This window comes from Mytilus galloprovincialis, chromosome 13, assembly GCF_965363235.1.
Source record: "Mytilus galloprovincialis chromosome 13, xbMytGall1.hap1.1, whole genome shotgun sequence".
NCBI classification, from domain to species: Eukaryota; Metazoa; Mollusca; class Bivalvia; order Mytilida; family Mytilidae; genus Mytilus; species Mytilus galloprovincialis.
The window spans coordinates 38,212,769-38,230,077 of NC_134850.1; the positions used below are offsets into that span (position 1 = coordinate 38,212,769).

The window sequence follows — 17,309 nt, forward strand, 5'->3', positions numbered from 1 at the left end:
AGAGATGTGGGTTATTATTTGTTACACAGTGTGCTATTGACCTAATACAATATATATGGGGTCAGTAAATTCCATATGGGGTAAGAGCTAAGCTCAAATCCCTAAATGGAATTTATCAGTTTATCAATTTCTTCGTCCGATGAAATCTTTTAGATTTTACCTCAACACTGTGTTGTTTTAATAAAGGGATGTAACATCACTACTAACTGTGTTTTTAAATAAGCCCTTCCTACTAACATAATATGAAACGATTGCTTTGAACCAATAATATTCCTAGAAATGTATAGAAGTAGGAGGTAAAATAATTATTATTACACTCAACTGGTATGACAATAAACATGATTTTATATAGGAACAATAATATATTTCTTATGCTCTAAATACCAAAGCTTGTTAAGTTTTCAAATAAGTTTCCAGCATGAGGAATAAGTAAATGCTGTTCCAATGTTCCAAAACTAAATGTAAGTTTTTTTTTTTTGGGGGGGGGGGGGGGTCTGAAGGTACTTTTTATTTGACCCCACCATTCATGAATTTTAATTGGATATCATATTTCCTTTAAATGTTTTCTTAGAATAACCATCCCCCATCAAATTTAAATGAAAGTGCCTTCTGACCCCTCCCCCATACAATTTATTCTGGATTAACTCTAAATTGTATAGAAAATATTACAAAAAGGCCTTAAATGTATCATGTTCTTCCTGAATTTACAGGATATTTGTATAAACCTATTGAAAAAAAATATCTTGTTTATATTAACATACTACAACTTATTTGATATAAGAACTGCTTTCAATGTTAATACAAATTCATTTATATTTGAATATAGGTATAGAAAATAAGTTAGAAATAGGAAATGGGGATGTTGCTCCTATTACCATAAGGTAAGATTATTTCTAACAAAGGAAAAATGATTTGACTTGTACATTTAGCTATAATTATAGATTATCGTTGATCATCTCAAAGAGATTCATTTTCTCGCTTGAGCTGGGACGGTGAAAGCGAGAAGTCCCGGCTCAAACGAGAAAGGCAATCAAGTTGAGATGACCAATGATAATCTGTTTATCGCTATTTTTCTTATGACGACGTTGTCAATTTCATGTCAATTTCGTTAGCAACGCCACGTACCGGCTTAGTTTCTAGCGATAATTTTCCATCTCAAAAGAGTAGCATGATATGAAAAATTATCACGAAAAAAGATCAAAGGAAAAATGCACAAAATAGCAATGTAGTGAAAAAATGAATAATTCTAGAATAAAGGGTATTATTTACAATAAAAAATATATTATTTTCATCAAAGAATCATTGTAGTATGTGTCTCAAAATGTAATATATTAATCAACAAATAATGTTCTCAAATTATTGCCCTTTGTTATATTTGATAAGGTTCTTAAAAGAAGTCAACTGTAACTAAGATATGATTGAAAAATGTATTATTTGAAGGACTGCATAACAACAAAAAAGTGGGAGTAAGATTATATATTAGGAAAATAAATATCAACACCGTTTGTACTGGCTGAATTTTTTTTTTATTATATTAAACACTTTAGAACCGTTCTCATTGTTTTATCTCATATGATGCTGAATGTGTATGATAGTTGGGTGATCATTGCATTTTCTTAACTCTCGGGCCACATTTCCTTAGATGGATAATGAAATTTACAGGCTTAATTTTTAATCTATATATTTAAAGATACAAAATAGATAAGCTTGATGAAGGAAGAGGATATGTTATAGATCTGAAGATAGATATATGTTTTCCAATGGATGATCAAGTGTATTGTTTCCCAGAAAATGGTTTTCCAGTTTTAAACCAGCATGAAATTCCAATCTGCTCCAGAAATTTTACAGGCACAGGTATATGTTTTATGTGTTATTAATTATATAATATTCAAAAGGTAAAAAAATTAAATGTAAAACAAAAGATTTGGAATAGTGCTTAGAAAGTTATGGAAAGTTAGTGCAAAGACAAATATGTTATGCAAGAAGATAATTATAAGGTTTGTTTATGATGCAATAGAAAAACAAAGGATATGGGCAGTATGCATGCAGTTTCAAATTCATCATATATAATGTGGTGTAGACAAGAATAACAATTTTGTAGTCTGCTTTTGAAAGTTTTTTCTACACAGTTTGAGGGTACTTTATTTGAATTTGTACATGTATTATCATCTAAAAAGTTTCTTTTTTTGTACAGAAAATATTTTTTTTGTACAAAAGAATTAATTAGTGAATGATTGTGTTTGATAGGCAAAGTTTAAATATCTCTTATGCATTAATTGAAGTCCAAAGTGGACAATAGCTATTAAAGGAGAAGGTTCACGAAGGGTTAAAATTGGCCCTGATTTTTTTATGTTTTTTAGATTGGGCCAAAATATTCCAAATTTCATTTAGAAATACTTTGATAATACTATTAAGACAAGATTATTTTTTCTGGCACTTTCCTTTACAAATTATCGAGCTATGATCTAAAGCTTTTAGGTCTGAAAAATACACAAAATCATCATATTTTGACAAAATGTCCAAAATGGGCTTACTTTGGATAATATTATGTACTCTTATGAAAAGAACTGATATATTTAGCATTTAGACTTTTGAAATAGACCCATTTACGAAACAATTTGAGACCTTTTTGGTATTTTATGATAAAGTTGATATTTTAGGCCATTTTTTGCCATAAGTGAACCTTGTCCTTTATTCAATTGAAAAGTTTGCTTTTTCTCTTCTTTTTTATTTGCGGTCAAAAAAAGCTTTAGTTTGAATAAAGTATTCTTTTTATATATTTATAGATTTCTCTGTGACAAATTGGTTAGATGAAGTGAACCTTGATATTAACCAAGGATTAAAAGATGCTGCAGTCAATTTTATCCTTGAACAGTTACACCTTTCTGAATTCTTCAGTGGTCCTAAGTGTGATGTTGAAAGAGCTCCTTATTCACCTAGTGTTCAGGGATGGAACAGTGGTATGTTTTAACTTACATTGTTTCAAAGTTCATTTGTCCATATAGTCATAACTTTGTTCATTTGTCTATCTATACTAACTGTATGTAAAGCCAAACTGACAACAGTATTACAGCACATGGATATTTTTTGTAGAACATTGGATTAGAGATTGGATTATTGATATTTTATATAAAAAAGTATTTTAATTTGAATATATCACAGCTTTCATTTTATTATGATTTTCCTCTGTTGTCGCTTTTCATGGGAATTAGTAAAAGAAAAAAGAAGTTGCATTATAAGGGCTCAAAATTTAACATGACAAAGAAATTAAATACATGTATAAACTTTAAGTTTGAAATATTCTTTTTACTTTTAGAATGTCCACTGAGTATGTTTAATCGTCCAGATTTGGGAGACCAGATAGCCTGCCACATAACAGAGTCATGCACTGGAATTGATTGCTGTGCCAATATACCTTTCTTTGGTTTGACAGTCAGACCATTCTTTGTGCTGGATCCTTGTGACTACAAGATATCTTATGGAATCAATACAGTAAATGTGACAAAATCATTGTTTAACTATGAATGGGGTAAGACATTATACAAGTTTAATTTGGATTAATATTTCAATTTTGAGTTTATTAAGGTGGAACCTAACACTACAGGGAGATAACTCTGTAAAGTCAGCTAAACGTTTTAATTATGTTGTGTTGTAAAGGGAATATTAAGCTTCTCAGTGTTCAAAATTGGTGTTAGTCAAACTGCTATATAACCAGTGTAATTTTTCTGATAAAATGGTTGGTTCAAAATTTTTGAAATTTCTATATTTTTGAGAAAGGGTCAAAGTAAATACTGTGTCAAAATTTTATGAAAATTAACGAGCCAAATTAATTTTAGTGAAAGTGTTGGGTGCCACCTTAAATGTTGCGATTCTAATCTTAATGTTAGATTTAAACTTGAAACCCAGTTAAACCAGGGATATTGATAAATTAATCAAAATTACCCAATCTTATTTTCATATAAGTGCTGGTATCTTAAGTAAATTATATTTTTGCATGAACCCCTGATCTTCATCATTGTGAGCTTCTTATTAGTTCATTCTATAGCCTTCATTTTGCAAAGTCTTAACTCAGTATATATGCTTTCTCTTTAAGGAAAGACAGAAAGAATATCCTTAGCACAAGATGTAATTGTATTTGAGTAAGTGATAACAGTATATTATACATTTTTCCCTGAACCAGGGAAGATGAATGTTTTATTCCACTGCCTATACTTTTTTGACCTTGGATATTAATTTACATCAAAATTTTTCATATTAAAAATAGTTTTCATAACTAAATACATCATAAACAAATGTATAAGAAGCATGTAGACACAGAAAATATTACTAACCATTCAGATATGATAATTTTTAAACTTTTAAATTATAATTGTTTCATTAATTTACTAAATTATTTTTTCAGATTTTCTATTAAGAAGCCACCGAATTTGAAGAAACTAATTTTGGATTTAGCTGTTAAAGTCTGTTTAAATGATAAATCTAACTGTGTCCTAGATATGAAAGTATTTGACAATACAGAGATCCCCCAACTTGTTTGCGACATTGATGCTGTTATTGATCTGAAAGGTAAGTATGTGTTACTATATACAATGCTGTATATTTGATCAGTGAATATAATGGGTCCTTTGACATGATACCTTTAAAAATTAGACCTTTTTAAATGTCACTGAACAACTTTTTTGTCAATGAAATTAACAAATTAAAACTGGTAAATGAATTTATAGTGTTTTGTAGATTTCGGTAAATTCTAATGAATAGTTTTTAAAGTAAATCAATATTGAGCAAATGAAATGGACATTAAAAGGAGATGGAAAGTTGTCTCATTGGCACTCACACCACATCTTTCTATATCTATTAAAAGGAGACTGCTTTGCATTTTGGTATTGCGAAGATTGTAAAAATGTTTCACTAAGATAAAAAAAAAAATCACATTTAAAACTTGCTCCTGATATTAAGCAGAATTGGTCCAAATCTTGAACATGGGATATGCTTATTTTGAGATCAAATGTGAAGGTCAATAGCTTGATTATCGTTTCATTTATATTAACCTCTTTTCCCATTTTGCAATCAAGTAGATATGTTACCATATTTGCTTATAGTTAAAATTCTACGGCAATTTATTGTTATAAAAGTTTTTAGATTTAGTTTATTTGACTTTTTTTAAATGCTTTGGTGTGGATTTATTTATCTTTGTGGGTATCAAGTTCTGTGGATTCATGAAAAATTGAATTTTCCTGGATATTTGATTTCATGGTTTTGCCAGCAATCTCTGCATACAAGTTTCACAGAAAATTCGTCATTCAATTAATATTTGAATTCGTCGTTCATCTGTTCCTAAGAAACCTCTAAAAATTGGTACCCCAAAAAAAATAATGTATCCACAGTAGGAGTTGTTATAGGTGGTACCTAACATTACAGGGAGATAACTCTGTAAAATCAGCTTAACGTTTTAATTACGTTGTGTTGTTAAGGGAATATTAAGCTTCTCAATGATCGAAATTAGTGTTTGTCAAATTGCTATATAACCAGTGTAATATTTCTGACAAAATGATATATTTTTGTCAAAGTGTCAAAGTAAATACTTTGTCAAAATTTTATGAAAATTAAACGAGTCAAATTAATTTTAGTGAAAGTGTTGGGTACCACCTTAACATCAAATTCCCAACTATAAGAAAATCTAAAATTAGGAATGTCTTTTATTTTTATTACAGATTTCTCATTAACCAATTGGGCTGACAACTTAGGAGTTAATATAACTGATCACATTCAGCCTTCTTTCATTAGAATTCTGCTACAGCAGCTTGGATTGGACACTCTGCTAAAGTCTCCACCATGTAGTCATGGAGATGATTTATACTCTCTTTCAACACGTGGATGGAAAAATGGTAAATGATATAATATTATATGTTGACCATATCAAATTCATTTAGACAAATTTTAAGATGCAATTGACTTTTTCAGATATTCTTTGAAAAATTTAAAATGGGAAGAGTGTAAGCTTTAGCCTATGAATAAAATTGAAGATGATTTTTTTTTCTCCAGTTTGAATCATACTCATACTGCCAGGCTTCAAATATCTACTAGCATATTTTAAAGCCTGAGTATATTTCAGTGCTTTGTACATACATGAAAATATGCTGCATTACAATAATTATCCACTTTTAAGGTGGTACCCAACACCTTAACTAAAATTAATTTGGCTCGTTTAATTTTCTTAAAATTTTGACAAAGTATTTACTTTGACCTTTTGACAAAAATGTAAAAATTAAAAAAAATTAGAACCAACCGTTTTGTCAGAAAAATTACACTGGTTATATAGCAATTTGACAAACACCAATTTTGATCATTGAGAAGCTTAATATTATGTTTACAACACAATATAATTAAAACGTTTAGCTGACTTTACAGAGTTATCTCCCTGTAGTGTTAGGTACCACCTTAATATAATAGAATAATATCAAGGATAATTGAAAATCATGTGAACTCAGTAACACATGTATAAGAATACGTAGAAAACAGATTCATAAAATTGCATTATCTTGTTTGAAATAGATTGTCCAGCAGTAACAACGTTACCAGAATTGCCAGAGTCCCTTGTGTGCTATATGCCAGATTACTGTACAGGAATAGATTGTTGTTACAACTTTGACTACCTGGATTTGTCACTGAACATAAACTTATACATAGATACCTGTAATTACCAGATAAGAGGCAGAATAGAAACACTAGAGTTTGAAATTAATTTCTTTGATTATACTTGGGGTAAGTCATGTATTAAATTTTAATGTATTTGGCACCATTGCCAGATTTTCAAATAAATTTTTACATATAGACATTATGTTGCGGTTGCTTTTTTCACCGCAATACTTGAGAATATGACAAGAACAGGTTACGATTACAGTAGAATTTTAATTTCTGATACTAGAAAGTATCAAAAACTACGCTTAATTTATTACAGATTTCTGTTTTCTTATTAAGTAACAAATAAAGAAGATACCAGTTGGTGATAAAAACACAAATTGAAAGAATAATCGAGGGTTCAATCATTAAGGCAAAAGTAGAAACAATGGTCAACAGTACTAGACAGAAACTGAATTTGACCAGTAAAGAAAAATCTCACAAAAGAGTTGAGTCAACTTGAGTACTCCTGAAGTGTAAATATAAGCAGCAGTTATAATTCAATGTCATATATGGAAATAAACATAGTATGCATCTTGAATCTCAAATTTGTTAATTTAGATCTAATATCTTTATAAACGTATTTACACTTTTGGTATTTAGCTGTATTTTGCCTCTGAATGTGACCTTATATCAACTTTGAATCACCTTTTGATGTCAAGCGATCACTTTTTAATTGTTTTGTCAAATGTTTTGAATTATGATGTCAGAGTTTACGGGAACCTGTGTGATTTTAGGTAATGCGGACAAATTTGCATACAAGTGTAAATACGTCTATTACATACTGTGGATTCATTTATTTTCGTGGATATCAATTTTTGTGGATTGAGGAAAACAAGCATTTTCGTGGATATTTGATTTCATGGTTTTGCCAATCTCTGCATACAGAGCCTATATAGCAGTAGGTCCGGTAAAGTCAAATTTGGCCTCAAATTTTAGGTTCATCTGATGAAAAATTTTGAACACTTTTTTAACTCTTAAGTGTCTACTTCCATCGATTCAATTAGTTAATGGGAAAGATTTGAACTGATTTTGTCATTAAAGACGCCAAAATTAAAGCTTTAATATGAAAAATCTATCATATATGCCATGATATGTCACTTTTCAGATGGTGTTTGTCAAAAATGAAAGTGGCCGCATCCATGTTCACTCTCATCCTTTATAGATGTTATGTATTATCACCAAATACAACTTATATTTGAATATTAAGATTGAACACGAATGTGGCCACTTCCATTTTAGCCAGAAACTGTCTTAAATTTAACTCAAATGCTAAAATTGTGAAGATTTCAGTAATTTAGCATGACTTAATAATGGTTGTACCCGATATGTGTGCAATGTATTGTAAAAAACAACCCATATTTATGTAGCAGAAGTATTCAACTTTCCGATAAATAGCTAAAATTTTAAATTTTAATAATTTTGTAAAACTGCTATATTTGGGGGTCAAAAAAGGGTCTTACTGGACGAACTCCTTGTGTAATTTGTTGATCCTTTGAATTCGTGGTTCACCTGTACCCACGGAAAAACACAAAAATTGGTATCCAACAAATAATAATAAATCCAAAGTAATTTTCAAAAGTTGTTTTTTTTGCAAATATTGTTTTGGGTGAATGGTAATTAGGATAATTTTATTGTTCTTGTTTTTAAAAAGGTGAGGTCAAGGAAGAAAGATTACAGGAAATATTTAGAATAAAGTAAGTCACATTCAATATTTATGTATTAGTATATTAACATTGGACAAATATACTTAAATGTAAATGCATATATATATATATATGAATAAACTCACAGATTATAAATCCAGAGACTTGTGCAGTTGGTGAAAATTTCTTGATTGGCCAACATACTTTTCATTTAATTTGAAAAAAAATAACTTTTATTCTCAAGTCCACATCATTCATTCTATAGTTTGTCTTTTTTGTACATGTTCTACCATAAAAGCACTAATCAGACCTAATTTTACTGAGTTTTGGAAAGTTCTATTTTATTAAGGGTTAATAAAGTTGTGTTTAAAAAAACTGTTGATAATATCCATCAATTCAAACCCCAATGATAATTTGTGCATTTCTGTAACTATTCATAAGATTTTATTTTTTTACAGATTCAGAATACAGAAGCTTTCCGATCAAAAGAAATTCATAGTAGATTTGGAATTCAGTGTTTGTCTTGAGAAAAATGTGTGTAATCCAACTCTAACGTTGTTTAAAGATCAACTGATTCCTCAACCATTATGTGATCTAGATATGGGCTTTAAGTCAGGAAGTATGCTTTCATGTTTTAATAAATGCCTTATTCTGAAATTTGTTTGGAGTAAAAAAGATTTTGTTTTATGTGTTCCATTGTATCATTTAATGAATTTGGTAATAAAATAGCCAAATGATAACAGAAAGTCAAAAAGATTTTAATGACAATGGTTTATAAAAAAAACATACCATACTCATATAGTAAATAGATTTTAACAGAAGTTAATTTAAAAGAATTCTGCAAAAATGATATTTATTTTATATTTTGAAGATACTTCTTTGTTTGAATGGATTGAAAATAAAGGACTTCAAATTGGTAAAAGTTTAACATCAGCACTTGCAGATGAACTGATGGAGTATGTTGGTATAAAATCCTTCCTAAATGAAAAATCATGTCACAGGGATGAAACGCCATATAAAGGTGCTGTTAATGGATGGAATACTACAGGTAATGTTTTTCAATAATTCATGATTTATTTATTCCTTTGATTGTATTTTTATTATGCATTTGGTCTTACCTTGGACACAGTCAATGGGAAAAGATGCAATATTTTTATGCCCCACCTACGATAGTAGAGGGGCATTATGTTTTCTGGTCTGTGCGTCCGTCCGTCCGTCCGTCCGTTCGTTCGTTCATTCGTCCGTTCGTCCGTCTGTCCCGCTTCAGGTTTAAGTTTTTGGTTGAGGTAGTTTTTGATGAAGTTGAAGTCCAATCGACTTCAAACTTGGTACACATGTTCCCTATGATATGATCTTTCTAATTTTAATGCCAAATTAGAGATTTTACCCCAATTTCACGGTCCACTGAACATAGAAAATGATAGTGCGAGTGGGGCATTCGTGTACTTAGGACACATTCTTGTTTCTCTATGAATCATTATATTTTTATGGAAATATGTATAACATAAATGTGAGCTATTATTGCCAATGAGATATCTACCCAATAACCTGGTATGTAAAAAAGTATTGGAACATTTTCCTATTTTCCACACTTTTGATCTTGGTCATTTACAAAATTTAAAAAACAAAGAGTTTTAACCAAGATTCCTAAAAATCCAATGTAGGATTGCAAGCACATTTAGATTGTCTGCCTGCAATTATGAAATAAATGGTTGTGATTTTTTTCCTCATTTTTGAAGACACCTTTTGTAAGCAGGTCATGTATTTAAAAGGCTTTGACACATTAGTTCACCAGGTTTACAGAATTTAAACCACTAGATCTTTATTTGGAAAATTATGCTCTATTTGAAATCTGAACAGAAGCATTAAAATTTTGCGTGGTCAATACAGGCACATTTGTTTATAGGTAGTTTAAATGAGTTCATTGATGGTATTCTCAGTAATATTGAAAATCATTTACTTAATCTCTTCTTTCTTCTAAATTTCAGCATGTCCACTGTCTTTATCTTTACCTAAGATACACAGTACCATAAGCTGTGTTTTGTCTGCCCACTGTACAGGAGTAACTTGCTGTGTAGAGGTTGGGAAAATCAGGAAATCATTCACAGTGTATGCAGATATTGATGGCTGTAATTTGAAGTTGTCTTTTGGGATTGAAAAAAGGCATCTTGAAATCCCACTCTTTAATTACAAATGGGGTAAGTGATATTTGATGGATATCAATATATCTTAGCTTTTATGATACATGAGGTGGCATCAAGAAAATATAATGCAATACCGAAGGATAAATACAATGATATTTAAGGAATATCTGCAATAATTTTTCTGCATATGTAGAAATAACACAAAATGTAGTACACATAAAATATACTTGTAACAGGTTATTTAAAAGTGTTGACCACATTTTTATGTCATTGGGTATAACTAGTCTACTTTTAAAGGAGGGTAGTATACCTTACCTAACAACAACTTCAAAGATTCAGCTAAGCAAGTAACCTAACCAAATATATTACCTTTACTTACAAACTCAATGCATTTTGCTGTAAGATCTAAACATAATTGGAAAAGTAAATAGAAGGTGATTAATTTGTTCCTGTAGGTTTATTGAGAGATTTGGCACAAGGTACTTTTACTGTAAATGCATAATTGTCTTGAAAACATATTTAATAATTATTAAGTATGAAGGACAACAATAAGATAGGATTCCATTAACTTATAGCCCATGAACTTTGAAAATTAATCTCTTTTTAACAAAATCATTTTAGCAAACTGATATTTTACTTCTCATCTTTTAGGAACTGAAGAAACATTTAGTCTGCTGAATGTTATTAAACTAAGGTAATTTGAAGACAATGCTATAGTGGGTAGAATTTATTGAATGTAAATTGACCTCATATCCTTAAGTGAACGATAAGAATTTAATTGAGTATAGAAAATGAACATATTTTAAAGTTTCTATTTTGTTGAATTAAGCTTCTTTTTTTTTTTTATATATAGTTATAAATCCAATATATACCTTATCCATGGAAATAGAGCCCTAGAATTAATATAACTGATTTACAGTAATAAACTGTGGTCTATTGATTATTTTTAGATTTTCTATCCATGATCTGCAAGGAGAAAAGAAATATCTGTTGAACTTGAAACTAAGTGTGTGTTTAGAACCTGATGGTGCCTGTCTGATATCTACATCAGTTTTGGAAAACTTTAAACTGCCAAAACTAGGTTGTGACTGGTCTGATGCAGGGTTCAAAGTTCCAGGTAAACATTACATGTATCAAGAATGAGTTATCTGATGGAGAAAAAAGGCAGTTCCTATGAGTCAAAAAAGAAGAAAACTCTTTTAAGTTAAATATGGCAACCACATAAAATTAATCTGCTATTTTATAAACTAAAAAACACAGTTGAAATTCATTTATAATAAATCAGAAAATAATGTCCCATATGTATTATTGTTGTCTAGAATATGATTGTTATCAAGCAGTTTAATTGGTTTATATTTTGTTTTACCTAATAAAATGGTGTACTTGAGCATTAGAGCTGTCTAGTAAGTGATATCTGAAGCCTTGCTTTCATCCCAAATAAATGAATTGCCGGACATTACGTCCAGAATTACGTGAACCTGGATATTTTAATACTTTTGAAAAAAATACATTTTAAAGGATTTGTCAAATTATTTTAGAAGAAAAAAACCCATTAGTATATATCTTTAGTAAAATATTTAAGGAGGGTTGCAATGGTCTCAGTACTTAGATGTATTATGATTTTTTTTATTCTGTAGACTTTTCTTTGATGAAGTTTAAAGCTGAAAACAGTATACTTGGAGAAGTGAAAGGGTTACTCTTAACTAAACTACTAGAAGGACTTGGAATATCTGCCTATCTTGAAGAAGTACAATGTAGTAGGTCACTGCCACCATACGTCTCATCCACAGATGGATGGACTAGCAGTAAGTTTATTAAATCTTATATTTTGATTGCTGCTTTAAAAAGTAAAATGCCTGTGAATTTGTCATGAAATAAAAGGGTTTCATAACAAACATATGTATTAGTTCCAAATTGAAGAAATATTTTGGCAGTTATTTCCACTGGTACAAATATGACAGAATTTGTTCCTATCGGATTAAAGGTTATAGATGATTTGTTCCAATAGGAACATATACTATTGACTTATTTGTAACTAACTTTTCATTGGAACTTCTATAGGCAGAACTTGTATATATAGACAAATTAACAGATGAACACTCTCATGTATTTTTGAGTAATGAATAAGTACAAACTTCATAGTTGTTGATCTTTCAATTTATGGCCTTTAACTGAAATTCACAGATTCCAGCTGTATGAGTTTTGGTGTAGTTTACTTGGGTATAAGTTACAGCCTTTTGACTTTCACATAACTGGGTTTCATCGTGCATTGCCTGCATTGTAAGTGTCAGTGAACTGATATTTGGCTTTTATTATTTTAAACAGTTAACTTTAACATTAATTTTGAGTTGGAGTTGGATTTACTTTGATAATTTAATAAAACAATGACATAAACATTGAAATATTTTATTCTCAATACAGATTGCAGTTCCTCCAAAATGAAAAGTTTGCCACCATTATCTGGTCCTGTCTCGTGTCACCTGATGGAAACTTGTACAGGGATACAGTGCTGTATAGATGTAGAACAGCTGACCAGATCCATCAGTGCATATATTATTCTGGATACTTGTAGTTATAGTTTTGAAATTGGAATAGAGAAACTCACTTACAAGAAGTCCCTTCTGGAATTCGAATTTGACCAAAAGCAAAGCTTTAGTCTTTTTAATATCTTAAATATAGAGTAAGTGTAAATTTCCTAGTATTTAACAGAATCGCTGGATTTTTATAGTATTAGCAAACAGAATAAAAGAAAGATTTTTTATGATATGTGTTTACCATTTATGATAGATTCATGAAGATAGATTGTGAAGAATTGAATTTATTCCAAATTTAGAAAACAAAAACTTATCAGATTTAATAGCTCTGATCTATATTAAAGCGGTTTCACTATTATACCAATGGTGTTATGAAAAATAAAAAGACAAACTGATGACAGATGTTCAAAACATAAAAGCAGTTATAACAAAAATGGAAGTTTCATAAACAAAACAGAAAATATTCAAAAAGCCAACCCTTGGAACATTCTGATAATGAAAGCTTATTATCTGACTGCTTTAACATGTACAAGTACTTACATAGCAGAGGAAAGTGTTACTGTAAGGCCAGATTTTAATTGTAACAGAACTTTCATTTGTACGACTGTATAAAGAAAATCCTTAATATTTTGTTGTTGTAGTTATTCCATAGATGATCTGAAGTCCCAAGGTTTATTGTTGGTCAACCTGGATGTGAGTGTATGTTTTGAATCACATGGAAGCTGTGAATTTAAAGTCAATGTATTCAAAGATGTTTCTCTACCTAAACCACTGTGTAACTGGCAAAATAGCACTTTTGACCTAGGTATGATCTATCTTTGATTTATTAGACTATTTTGATATCTATTCTTCATGGTTATTTTCGCATCAACATATTCCTCATTGTTGTAACACCTGACACATTAATTAATACCGTACCACCTGACACATTAATACTTTTCGTTTTTAAGTCTTTTTTATATGTCTTAAAAATGCAACAGTTTTAGGATTCGCTGTATAATTATTTGTATGTCTTTGGCAGACCTTGAATGTAATTATAACTTGTAAATATTCACTATTGAAAGATAATAGACTCATCTATATAATTACTTTTTAAACCAAAGTTTTAGTCTTTCAATGGATGGCATCTAACTGTTTTCAGGTTTCTGAAATCAACATGCTTAAAACAACAAGATGATTTAATTTTGCACTTTTACAATCAATGTAGATAAATCCTAAAGAATTTTTTCATGCTCTTTATTAAACCATGATAAAAATTATATAACTAAGAAGATTTATACTTTAGTGTATTTTGAACATTGTTTTATTTTCTGTCTTACAGGATTTTCATTGAAGAATTGGACTCAGTTCAATGGAATAGATATAGATTCTGTGACAGATTATGCTGTAGATTTACTTCTAGAAGAGCTTGGTATAGTCAAATTCTTGTCTGATCCAATGTGTAGCAGGACAGATGCTCCTTATAGTCCTAATAATAGGGGATGGAATACAAGTAAGAAAGTTTTATTCTGACGTGATGTAAGGATTTTAGTACAGAAAGTCTGCTTCAGGTATTCTTTCTTTTCCTGTACAAATATGAAAATAGGTGAAAATTAATGACTTCTCTTGAAATAAATGACCTTGCAAATATAACTTTTTTTTATCAGTTTTGTTGACACTGTGGAAAAGAAGAACCCTTAAGCTATTCAAAAACCAAACATTAAATTTCAATATTATACAGTAAAATAAAATAATAAAATATAAAACTACACTTTGGCAAATCTTATTATAAAGATTCTTCAGGCTATTAATATCCTTGTATTTTTTTACAGCTTGTGATAAATCTGTTGATCTCCAGCCATTGACAGGACCAGTGACCTGTCATATCCCTGATATCTGTACAGGAGTAGAATGTTGTATTGACGTGGACCCAATGAGACGTTCATTCCATGTGTTTGTTTTCCTTGATGCTTGTTCCTACAGACTGAGAATGGGAATTGAAAAATATGAAATAGATATTTCATTGTTTGATTATGAATTTGGTAATTATTTATGTCAACTACTGGATATTGTTTTTATATGAATTTGGTTAAATATACTTACCATGAAATTACATTTATATTATATAGAATATGTTTGCTTTCACAACATGTTCTCATCGCAATTAACTAGGTGATTAAAAATTACATCCATGAGATGTACTCACCTACGTCATAGTTCACCTGTGTATCATACACTAGCTTTAGTTTTAATTTTTGCGTTCAAGGGAACGCATGTTTCTCGTCGGCAAGGATTTTTAACAGTTTACTGTTGAAAATCCTTATGTTTTATAAAAGACATTATTTGTTTTCGGAATATCGGTATACGATTAATTTAATGTGAATCAGAATACAGCGCTTCTGCCAAGTTTCTGATATGCACGTTTTCGTCATTTTTACAGCTTACGAGTCTGGAAATACGACCACATAGAAAATGACCTTTGTTTAGCCGCCATTTTCAAACATTAAATCGGGTCCGAGGAAAGGCAGAATTTAGCTGTCAAAGTCGGACATGTTGCGTGAGTGCTACGTTTTTAAAAAGATATATATTTAAACGGATGTTTATTTCTTTTTTCACGCTCAGCTGACCGGATTTTTCACTGCATTAGAGCAATGCTACGAAACGGGTCGAGTGTAAAGTTTGGATAAAGTCGATTGTTTACAATTTGCAGTCTGTACACGAGACTGTGTAAACACATCACTACATGTATATTAAAATCAGAATAGGTATTTTGACCAGATCTGATTGTTTTTCATGTGGAAAACGTCCGTATGGGAGCGTATACCACTATTGTCACTAGAACCTCAATTGGTTCGATTGTTTACAATTTTGCAGTCTGTTACGTGTACACCTGGTACACGAGACTGTGTAAACACATAACTATTAAATCAGAATAGGTATTTTGACCAGATCTGATTATTTTAATGTGGATAACGTCCGTATGGGAGCGTATACCACTATTGTGACTAGAATCTCAATTGGTTCAATAAATTTCAATCAGAAAAGGGAATCTGCCCTTTTCAGATTGTTTTATTTGGAAAACGTTCCATACAGGGAGCGTAGACCAACAGTGATACTGTTTTAACAGTTGATAAATACATCACAATCAGAATAGGGATTTTGCCCACAACTGATGATGTTTATTTGGTTAACCTTCCATTCAGGGAACATAAACCATATTTATTGAAAATAAAACGTGCTCAATGGATCACTATAGACTTAAAATATAATAGGGATTTTGCCCAAGTCTATTTGATTAATGTTGACATGTTTCATACAGGAAACATAGGAACTAGAACAACATGCATGATTTAGAATCTATAAGTTGCATTCATTCTAATAAAATACAGATTTGATATCTTACATAAAATTAAATCATAACTATTTATTGATTGCACATTGATATTTATGGAGCATAGAATTGCACGTGGATGATTGTTGCAAATAAAATAAATTAGAATCAGACTAGTGAATTTAAGTCCAGGTCTATCTGACTTTTCTAGACATCTTTCCACCCAGGGAACATCATGTCTACTTTTATTATATTTTAAAACAACACAAGCATAGCTAATATTTGGTTGCACATTGTTTTTTTTTGTGATGAACCAACAGTTTAGTCAATTAACATATTTGTTCATATTGATAATATATTGAACAAGTGTCTGGAAATAGTCAAGACAGATATTAAAGACACTAAAATGATACATTGTTATCTAGTACAATACAAATGTGATTGTAGTTTAAGCATACCAATACATACTTCTTTTAAATATGTCCAGTTTAAATCAGGACAGTAATTCTTAGAAGCCTGAAATATTTTTCCAGAACAGCAAATTGCTGTAAATATTTAATTATTTTTTTACTGATAAATAATTCTCCAATGCTCTAACAGACATGGAGACAGTAAGAATGGAGCACTGTTCTAAATACAGTTGATAGCTTGTGACAACTCTTTTTACTAATATTAAATTTCATGGTCAGTTTACTTATGACAAGAAGAACATGAATATTATAAGTATGAACTGCTATAACCAATTGTTTGTTTTTGTCGGCAGTAAGGAAACAAAGGGTTTTATATGTTTTTATGTAAACATTAGATTGTCTATTGAATAAAGAGTTTAGGGGATGCCATGATGCATTTCACAAAGACTCATTCAAGGTAATGGCTTATATATTGATTACATAATTCAGAGTGTACATTGCCAATGCATTTATTAAATATAATATGTACTAATTCTGTTTTGTTTTGAGTACACAAAAAAGAGGTGATAACGTAAGACTTAAGAGAC

General features: G+C 30.1%; 1 protein-coding gene across 1 annotated transcript in view; it reads left to right on the top strand.

Annotated features, from left to right (window-relative positions):
- The window catches only part of LOC143057494 (uncharacterized), a 51,203-nt gene that overhangs the window by 15,802 nt on the left and 18,092 nt on the right, over positions 1-17,309 (top strand). The window contains exons 18-36 of the mRNA XM_076230802.1: positions 827-881; positions 1,691-1,854; positions 2,787-2,960; positions 3,317-3,529; positions 4,094-4,139; positions 4,403-4,566; positions 5,712-5,885; positions 6,553-6,762; positions 8,333-8,375; positions 8,783-8,943; positions 9,196-9,372; positions 10,313-10,522; positions 11,120-11,162; positions 11,419-11,585; positions 12,106-12,273; positions 12,890-13,148; positions 13,644-13,807; positions 14,324-14,494; positions 14,814-15,023. Of these exons, the coding sequence (XP_076086917.1) occupies positions 827-881; positions 1,691-1,854; positions 2,787-2,960; positions 3,317-3,529; positions 4,094-4,139; positions 4,403-4,566; positions 5,712-5,885; positions 6,553-6,762; positions 8,333-8,375; positions 8,783-8,943; positions 9,196-9,372; positions 10,313-10,522; positions 11,120-11,162; positions 11,419-11,585; positions 12,106-12,273; positions 12,890-13,148; positions 13,644-13,807; positions 14,324-14,494; positions 14,814-15,023 (2,973 nt within the window). The remainder of the gene's footprint in view (positions 1-826; positions 882-1,690; positions 1,855-2,786; positions 2,961-3,316; positions 3,530-4,093; positions 4,140-4,402; positions 4,567-5,711; positions 5,886-6,552; positions 6,763-8,332; positions 8,376-8,782; positions 8,944-9,195; positions 9,373-10,312; positions 10,523-11,119; positions 11,163-11,418; positions 11,586-12,105; positions 12,274-12,889; positions 13,149-13,643; positions 13,808-14,323; positions 14,495-14,813; positions 15,024-17,309) is intronic.